Source organism: Echinops telfairi, unplaced genomic scaffold (assembly GCF_000313985.2).
Source record: "Echinops telfairi isolate 266 unplaced genomic scaffold, ASM31398v2 ScPeMD7_7424;HRSCAF=8462, whole genome shotgun sequence".
Lineage (NCBI taxonomy): Eukaryota > Metazoa > Chordata > Mammalia > Afrosoricida > Tenrecidae > Echinops > Echinops telfairi.
In genome coordinates, this window is record NW_022111324.1 from 50,350,215 (window position 1) to 50,359,417 (window position 9,203).

A 9,203-nucleotide genomic window follows, 5' to 3' on the forward strand; every position below is an offset into this window, starting at 1 on the left:
AGGATGCTGACAGCTAGATGGCTTGGGAGGGCAGACACTAATTGGTTAATGGGGATGCCGCCCCACCCGATGACCCGCCCAGGAGGGGCCCCAAGAAGTCATCTCTGCTGAGGGGTGGGAGCCAATTAGGGATGTCTGACTCCCAGGTAGCCCCTACCAGTCAGAAAACAGAGCCCCCCACAACCTTCGGGAAGGCAGAGGGAAGCAATGCCGCCCCAAGCCCCTGCCCAGGAGGCAGGAGAGGGGTGCGTGGAAGAGGCCTCCCTCTGAGGGCCTGTCAACGCCACGGCCTTTCCTGAGCCTGCCCTGGACTCATCCCAGGAGAGCTTCTTTAAATAGGACCTGCCCCCCACCCAGCCACCCACGGCCCTCCTCCTTCGATAGCTCGCCCAGTCATACAACCAGAAGAGGTCCAACCTGCCCCCGGAGCCTGGCACCTTCCATAAGCCCAGGCTGTCCACCACAGGTGTGCCTGCTCTTCCTCTGCCCTTAAGACCTGTGCATCTTCCAAGGTCCACCTCAGCCCGGAGGGTCTCCTCTGTGCCACCTTCCTTCATGGTCCCTGGCAGCATCCACTGCTTCTATGCCTAGAACCCCTTGAGCTTTAGCGCAAACCTCTGTGCGGGCACTGACCGCCTGCGGGGGCACAAGCAGCTTGTGTGTGTGTTGGGGGGGGGAGGTAGGGGGACATCGGACAGAGACGGTGTGGTTCATTCACTGTTGCAACCCAGCCTCTGGTCCAGGGCCAGGCTTACCACCGGCACTCCATACCCAAGTCTAGACCCGACTGACCAAACCAACCTGATCGGTCGGATGGGGTGCCCCCGCCCATCAAAGTCACACGCGTGACTCAGTCGTGGGGGTGGGCAGTTGTGGCATCGACATACAAGAGGGGCTTTGAAAAGCTCGTGGAAACGTGGAATTGAAGGATAACATTTTCCCACCAACCCTTTGCAGCCCCTTCCACACGTTCTGCCACGAATATTCACAACAACGACAGAAACCACGTCACGTTTTAATGTCACTCCAGGAAGGTGGATGGAGATGAAGCCCCGGTGAACCCCTCTGACCATCGACCTGGGTTGTGGGTGGCCCTGCGTCACGCACTGGAAAGCGGATGATGGCAGAGGCTGTCGGGTTCAAATCCCCCACCTTCTCACTGGGCCTCCCTTTGGATCCATTTTCAAGTTGTTCTGGATTTTAATATTCCCTGCCTTCTGGTCGACTGGGGTTCTTAATCTGTTTAACGTTGATATCCTTGTGAGCTTTGTGGTTTTGCGTTTCAGTGTGTTCCTGTACATGAGACCCAGGACAGAGGCAGTGACTGCATTAATGGCTTCGTTGGGGGGACGGACGGCAGGGGAGACTGAGGGAAGTGAGGAGCCATGTCGATGAGGACAAGAATGGAGAATGTGTACTGAGCAGACGCGAGGACTGTGCAGCCCTTCTTGGTGTGACTGGACTAGAGAATTGCCTATGTGCCTTTTACATCCATAAAATGGTTTGAAAACCCTCACGGAAGCAGGAAGCTCAGCCCCTTGGCTGGCCGCAGCCTTCAGCTCAACTCCAAGGGCGAGAGTGGGTGTGGCTGTCGTCAGAACATTCTGCATGGTGTCAGTGCTGAGAGAGAGAGAGAGAGAGAGAGAGAGAGAAATAGAGAGACCAAGCCCTGAGGTCTCAGACAGTGCCCTCCCCTCCCACCCCCTCCCCAGCGTGGAGTTCTGCCCAGGGACCCCCAGCCACCTTTGGGCCCATCTTTGAAGACCAGCCGCTGGGTCTGCTCTTCCCAGAGGAATCTACAGAGGAGAAGGTGACGCTGGCATGCCGTGCCCGGGCCAGCCCCCCGGCCACCTACCGGTGAGACCTGTACTGGTGTTGGCTGCTCCCTCGTGCAGGGCTGGCCCGGCAAGCAGGACTCAGTCCCCGTCACCACCCCCAACCCCCACAGGTGGAAGATGAACGGCACAGAGATGAAGCTGGAGCCAGGGTCCCGGCACCAGCTGGTGGGGGGCAACCTGGTCATCATGAGCCCCACCAAGGCCCAGGACGCCGGCGTCTACCAGTGCCTGGCATCCAACCCCGTGGGCACCGTCGTCAGCAGGGAGGCTGTCCTCCGCTTCGGCTGTGAGGCCCAAGGGGGGCACCGAGACACTGGGACAGGGACTGGGCTGGGAGGGAAGGACCAGTAGGGCTGTCCTGGTGGGGGGGGGGGGTTGCCAGGCTTGAGGGGTGGTGTCTGAGGCCCTTGAGGGGCGGTGTCTGAGGCCCTGGTTCCTGCCCTCCGCCTGCCCAGTTCTGCAGGAATTCTCCAAGGAGGAGCGTGACCCAGTGAGAACCCCAGAAGGCCGAGGGGTGATGCTGCCCTGTAACCCACCTGCCCACTACCCAGGTGAGGCGGGGCCTCCAGCGGGACACACAGAAGGAAAGGTGTCGAGTGACCCCACCCACCTGGCAGCACTGGCCCCTGGGTCCCCATCTTTCAGTGGCTCTCTGGGCCTGGCGTTTTCTAACTGTGAGCTCAGGGTGAGGGGAGGGGGTCCCCGGGGATGGGAGCCAGGCGGCCCCATCAGACTCAGCGCCCCGAAAGGCAGGGATGGAGCTGCCTGCTCCTTTCAGGCTCCCCCAGCCCCAGCTCACCGTCCCGGGGCCCTCAAAGCAGGGACCACTGGCGTGTTGGGTCCCCCCAGAGCTGGCGTGTGTGCCCAGCACCCCCTGGTCTTCCTCCAACTCCCCACGCCCTAGGCTTGTCCTACCGCTGGCTCCTCAACGAGTTCCCCAACTTCATCCCGACGGACGGGCGGCACTTCGTGTCTCAGACCACAGGGAACTTGTACATCGCCCGGACCAACGCCTCCGACCTGGGCAACTACTCCTGCCTGGCCACCAGCCACATGGACTTCTCCACCAAGAGCGTCTTCAGCAAGTTCGCGCAGCTCAACCTGGCCACCCAAGGTCAGCCAGGAATCCTTCAGGAGACTTTGAAGCCAGTTACTACTGCCCCCTCCTCGTGGACCCCTGCTAGCCTCAGAGGAGACCAAGGCCCCCTGGGGAGGGGGGCTACATCCCAGCACCGGATCCCTGCCTCGGACGGAGCCCTGCGTGTCTGATGTGTGAACCCCTCTCTGCCCAGATGCCCGGCATTTTGCGCCCAGCATCAAGGCCCGGTTCCCGCCCGAGACCTATGCGCTGGTGGGGCAGCAGGTCACCCTGGAGTGCTTCGCCTTTGGGAAGTGAGTGCCAGAGGAGAGCGGGAGCTGGCCCGGGCACAGCCTCTCAGGAACCTGGGGACCCCAAGAAGTGGGCAGGCAGGGAGAGGCAGGGGCATCTTGGTGGCTCTGGCGGGACCCAATGGCATGTCGGGATCTCAGTGGGGAGTAGCCGCCCCTCCCTGCCCCTCTCTGTCCCTCCCTCTCCACACCAGGGCTCACACATGGCCCCCTGGGCCACCCAGCAAGACACCCAGCAAGGCATGCACCATATGACCCAGGCCGGCCCAGTGTGTGGGCACTAACCCTCAGCCACACAACCTCTCTCAACCTGACCGCCCTTGCTTATAAAACGAGAATAATAATAGTCCCTACCTCGTGAGACTCTTAGGGGCATTCAGTGAGTCGGTATGTGCACCTGCCTAGAGCACCCACCTGGCACGTAGCCGGTGTCCCATGGGTGGCAGCCCTTGTCTTCTAACATGGCCGCAGGAAGCGTCGTTGGTCACACTCTGCCATGAAAGAAGTCCTCAGAACAGGGCTCAGCTGACAGCAGGTGCTCCAGAGGTGGCTGTTGAGTGAATTAAAGTGATTAGCCCTTCAGACGTCTCCTGGGATATCCAGGCTGCCCTCCACTACATGAGAGCCCCTGGGCTTCCAGAAACTCCACACGGAAGGACGATACAGTAGCCCTTAAGACCCAGTGGCCCTTCAGTGAGTTTTGGTCCACACATGGATGACTAAGAAAGATAGCCCTTTAAAAAAAGCAGGCAAGGTGCTACTAAGGGAGAAAGAAAGGGGTCCCCACAAAGCCCCCTTCCCACCTCCCTGCTGAAGAGGGCAGGCCCAGGGGAGGTACGGTGGACAGTCAGGAGGCCCACCTTATGGGCATGTGCCTGTGCTGTGTGCACTGGAGAGAGGAACATGGGAATCGGCCAAGGGGGACACTCTCTCCTCCAGGCCCCTTCTTCCTGTCCTCCCCACACCCAGCCGCCTAGCAGCTCAGCTCTGGAGGGCTCAGGGTCTGGGTGCACAGGGAGCAGGCCCTGCTCAGCACACCTCTGCCTTCCTCTCCCCTGGCAGCCCTGTGCCTTGGATCAAGTGGCGCAAAGTGGACGGCTCCTTGTCGCCGCAGTGGACCACGGCCGGGCCCACGCTGCACATCCCCAGCGTCAGCTTCGAGGACGAGGGTGCCTACGAGTGTGAGGCGGAGAACTCTAAGGGCCGAGACACCGTCCAGGGCCGCATCATCGTGCAGGGTACTGGTCTGAGCCACCGGCCCCTGGCTTTCCCCCACTGCTGAGAATACCAGCCCAGGAGCCACTGAGGAGCCGGGAGATGCCCCTGGCTGCCGCCCACTTGCCCCGGGATGGCCCGGTGTCTGGGGAGCATAGCTCCCCGCTCCAGAAAAACACCGGGATGCTTGGAAGCATCAGACTCAGCAGCGACCACAGAAGGGCGCCCCTCCCCCTCCCTGCAGACCCCTCCCCGCTTTCCTCTGTCTTCCGGACACGCTGGGGGCGCCCTCTGCTGTCCGGCCCAGGTGCTGCAGCCCTGCCGCTGCCCTCTGTTCAGTGGGCCCCAGGCTCCCGGAGGCTCACTGCAGGCTTTCCTCCCTTCTCCCCACACAGCGCAGCCCGAGTGGCTCAAGGTGATCTCAGACATGGAGGCCGACATTGGCTCCGATCTGGGCTGGGGCTGCGCCGCCGCAGGCAAGCCCCGGCCCACAGTGCGCTGGCTGCGGAACGGGGAACCCCTGGCCTCCCAGGTAGGCAAGCTGGGGCTTGTCCCCCACACCACCTCCCTGTGCTCCCCTGGTTCCCTTGCCAACCCCCACCCCCACCACTGACGATGCCACAAGTCCCCAAGGGCTGCTTTCTCAGTCACGTGGTCACAGGCTGGCCGAGGGGGGCCAGTGGAGGGTGCAGCCACAACTCACTCTGTGGTCCTGAAGAAGTAACCAGCCCCAGCTTTAGTCTCCAAGTGCAGGGGGACCTGGTCATCTGGGAGGTCCTGCCTAGGAACCCCACTCTGGTATCCCAGGTGCCCCGCGGTAGACCCAGCCAGGGAGAGGGCAGCTTGGCATCCCCACTGCACCCACGAGCCTGTCAGCCCCTCCACCTGGTCCTCCAGTGGTCCTGACCCTCTTCCACACAGAACCGGGTAGAGGTGTTGGCCGGGGACCTGCGGTTCTCCAAGCTGAGCCTGGGGGACTCGGGCATGTACCAGTGTGTGGCTGAGAACAAGCATGGAACCATCTATGCCAGTGCCGAGCTGGCCGTGCAAGGTACAGGCCCGGAGAGGCCAGGGGACTGCCTGAGGGTTCACCAAACCAAACCAGGCTCTCTGCCACTCAGGGAAGCCCTATGGCACAGGGTAGAACTACCCCGTTTGTTTCCCGGAGCTCTAACTCTTTACAGCAGTAGAAAGCCTCATCTTTCTCCGGAGGAGCAGCTGGTGGTTTTGAACTGCTGACTTTGCAGTTGTTAGTCCAACATGTAACCACTGTGCCAAGCAGGGCACATGGATGGGCCTAAATCTAGGAGTTCTCGGTTGTAGTGTAGTGTCAGGGGAGCCAGCCCCTAACACATCATCACAGGCCCAGCAGGCACAAGTGTACAGCGACAATAAGTAAAGATTATAGTAAAGTCAGAGAGAACAAGAGAAATAGAAGAGAGAATGAAATAAAGGAGTCAGACACATCTCATGGTAGCATGCTCACCTCAGCTCCTCTTGGTGGTACACATGGAGATGGGAGATGAGAGGGCAGGAGAGAGAGATTTATTACTAACCAAGGCTAAAAATATTTTGGGGACGTGCAAGCCCCCTAATTACAAGTAAAGACATACATCACAGGAAGGGGTTATACTATAGGTAATACAGTAATGGGAGGGGGGTGATCTAGGGGTACATACGCTATAGGAAGAGGAGGGATTAAGGGTATACATGTGACAAGATGGGCGGATCCCAGATTCTTGATAGCGGCCTAACCTTGATTGCCCTAGAGCTGGAGACTTTATTTAGCCCATGCTTTCAGGGGAAGCAATCCGCTGTCCCAAACAGCAGGGGGTGAGCCCTACCTATTGTGGGAGAAACAATGGTGTCTGCTAGCTCAGGATAGCTCCTGTCTTCAGGGAGATAACTTGATAACCATTTACCATTAGTTGCAAGCAGTGTCCTAGGTCTAACAAATATATTTGGGGAGTCAAGTTGGGGAACAGTCTTATTATAGTCCACAGTGTAGCCAGATTTACACACACACACACACACCAGGTACACTCAAAGCTTTCCAGAGCTTTCCCAATAGGAGACCTCGGGGATTCTTAAAAGGAGGTGAGATGTTCAGTTGTGAGTTCCCAGGGAACAGGGTCCCTAGCATGCTCCTGTCTGCGACAAAGTGGTGACCAGCCATTGAAAACCAAATCCACTTGATCTGAGTCTGCAGCCTTTCACCTCAGTGCCGTGGCCTTTGGCAAGGTCTTTAGGAGAATGCGGGCGATGACAGTGCTGAGCTCACAGGGCTGTGCAAGGACTGAAGGTGACCACAGTGAAGGGAAAGGGCCTGCTCATCACAGCGAATCAGCCAACGAGCCCACTGCCATGGGTCAGACTCATGGCCAAGGCCTGCCAGCAGATAGAAGGGGTCCTCAGCGTTTCCTTGACACTAATCTTCAAAGAAGTCCATCACTGGCTTTCCTTTTGTGGTGCTGAATGCTGGGTTTGAACCACCAGCCCTTCAGCTGCTACAAAGCACAAGAACCAAACCCACTGCCAGCTAATCGATTCTGACTCGGAGTGATCCAACAGGACAGGCTAGAACTGCCCCTGTGGGTCTGTGAGACTGTAGCTCTGTATGGGAGTAGAGAGCCTCAACTTTCTCCCGTGGAGCAGCTCCTGGTTTCAAACTGCTGACCTTGCGGTTAGCAGCCCAAGGTTAGTCTGGCACAAACCATTTATGTGCAGACAGGTGCTCAGTAGCTGTCCGCTGGCCTTCCCATTCTCATGGGTACGACTTGAGCTCTCCGGGTCTCCACTGCCTCACCTGTCAAACGGGCACAGTGATACTACCTCCCCGAGCTGCAGCAAGCCTTAGCCGAGACTCATTCCTGTCTGCTCAGCTGACAGTCAGTCACCAACTGCGAGGGCAGTGGCACGGGAGATAGGGTCTCTGCCTTCAAGCAGTTTACTGTCCAGCACAAAGAGCGATGGGGAAACAGACACAAAACCAAAGAACCAAATCCACAAGATCAGGAAAACCTTGGCATATTCAAAGTCTGAAAGAAAGGAGGTGAGGGGAGACCACGCGACTGCAGTGAGGGAGGGAAGGAGCAGGGTGGGCTGTAGTGAGAAAGGAGGAGGGTTTATGTGGGTGCATGCATGTGTGTGGTGTGTATGTGTATATGTTTATATGCGTGTAGGTGTATATGTGTGTGCACGTGTGTGCTGAAGAACGCACGCAGCCAACCGTGTGTCCGTTCCCTTTCACACACACACAATCCAGCGACAGTGGTTGCTCTCACTGCGCCATGCACCCATCCTCTCTACCCTTTTCCCAACCAGGGAGGCTGACCCCGGGCTGTGGGAGGAGCTGGGCTTCATCCAAGTGCAGTCGGAGGCTGCTGGAGGGCCCCCTGGGTGGGCAGGGCCAGGGGTCCCTGAGAAGCCGTCCTGGCTGTTGGGTGGACACGAGCAAGCAGGAGGGAGGTCCTGGGGTTTTTTCCAATAGTCCGGGCAGAAGAGGAGTGGCTTAGGCCAGAGCGGTGGAATGGGGTGGGATCCAGGCACACTTAGGAAGCAGGCTGCTAGGGGTCCCTCGCGGTGTGCCCCCCAGAGATGCACCCTATGTAGCCAAGGGGCTCTAGCCATTCTTGCCCCAGGGTGACCATGGGGCTCCCCCTTTCCTTCCAGCACTGGCCCCCGATTTCAGACTGAACCCCGTAAGGCGGCTGATCCCCGCGGCACGGGGCGGCGAGGTCTCTATGCCCTGCCAGCCACGGGCTGCCCCCAAGGCTGCCGTGCTCTGGAGCAAAGGCACAGAGATCCTGGTCAACAGCAGCAGGTAGGGCCCCAGCCGGCCAGGGCGCAGGCCCGCCCTCCTCGCCTCCCCGTCTGGGGCTGCAGCCCTGCTCTGTCCCTGCTGCAGGGTGACAGTGACTGCAGATGGCACCTTGGTCATCAGAAACATCAGTCGGTCTGATGAAGGCAAATACATCTGCTTCGCTGAGAATTTCATGGGCAAGGCCAACAGCACCGGCATCCTCTCTGTGCGGGGTAGGGGGGCGCTCAGCCACCGTGGGGGGGTCGTCCCGCATGTGGCCCTGGATCCCTCATTTGGCTCCAGACTGTCCATGGTGCCACCACCACCCCTTGCCACCCTCCGGCACCTAGTCCCTCCCACACATGCTCAGGGCCCCGTGAGACATGAGGAAACCTGGCCCCAGGCTGCCTCCTTCCTTCCCCGGACATGGGCCACAGCTTCTCGCCTGTCCCTCTGCGCCTGACTGATCAGTTCCTCCCCTGACCCACCCCGGGCCTTACATCTCTTGGCAGATGCGACCAAAATCACTCTTGCCCCCTCGAGTGCCGACATCAACCTGGGGGGGAACCTGACCCTGCAGTGCCACGCCTCGCATGACCCCACCATGGATCTCACCTTCACCTGGTCACTGGATGACTTCCCCATCAACTTTGATAAGCCCGGGGGCCACTACCGGAGAGCCAGTGCGGTGAGCCTGGGCTCCTCCTGAGAGGATAGGCAGGGGACCCACCTGCATCTCTGGAAGCCCTGCCCAGCCCCTCGGGCCAGGTCTGGCAATTGCATCCTGGGAGTAACAGCCAGCCCCCCTCAGATGGGTGGTTCCCTAGATGCCACCGAAAGGCCATGCCCTTAGGAGAGGGTGAGGGGACAAGCAGGGATCCCAGTGAGGCTCCCTCCCCAGAGAACATGCTATTCTGCAGGTGACCCTGCCATCTGGAACGACCCTAAACCAGTAGTCT

At 59.5% G+C, this 9,203-nt stretch overlaps 1 protein-coding gene across 1 annotated transcript in view; it reads left to right on the forward strand.

Annotated features, from left to right (window-relative positions):
• CNTN2 (contactin 2) overlaps positions 1-9,203 on the forward strand; it is a 32,451-nt gene that overhangs the window by 13,948 nt on the left and 9,300 nt on the right. Inside the window, exons 3-13 of the mRNA XM_004700108.2 lie at positions 1,713-1,857; positions 1,949-2,124; positions 2,294-2,389; positions 2,743-2,952; positions 3,131-3,230; positions 4,290-4,465; positions 4,838-4,974; positions 5,364-5,493; positions 8,115-8,265; positions 8,350-8,477; positions 8,757-8,927. Coding sequence (XP_004700165.1) covers positions 1,713-1,857; positions 1,949-2,124; positions 2,294-2,389; positions 2,743-2,952; positions 3,131-3,230; positions 4,290-4,465; positions 4,838-4,974; positions 5,364-5,493; positions 8,115-8,265; positions 8,350-8,477; positions 8,757-8,927 — 1,620 coding nt within the window. The remainder of the gene's footprint in view (positions 1-1,712; positions 1,858-1,948; positions 2,125-2,293; positions 2,390-2,742; positions 2,953-3,130; positions 3,231-4,289; positions 4,466-4,837; positions 4,975-5,363; positions 5,494-8,114; positions 8,266-8,349; positions 8,478-8,756; positions 8,928-9,203) is intronic.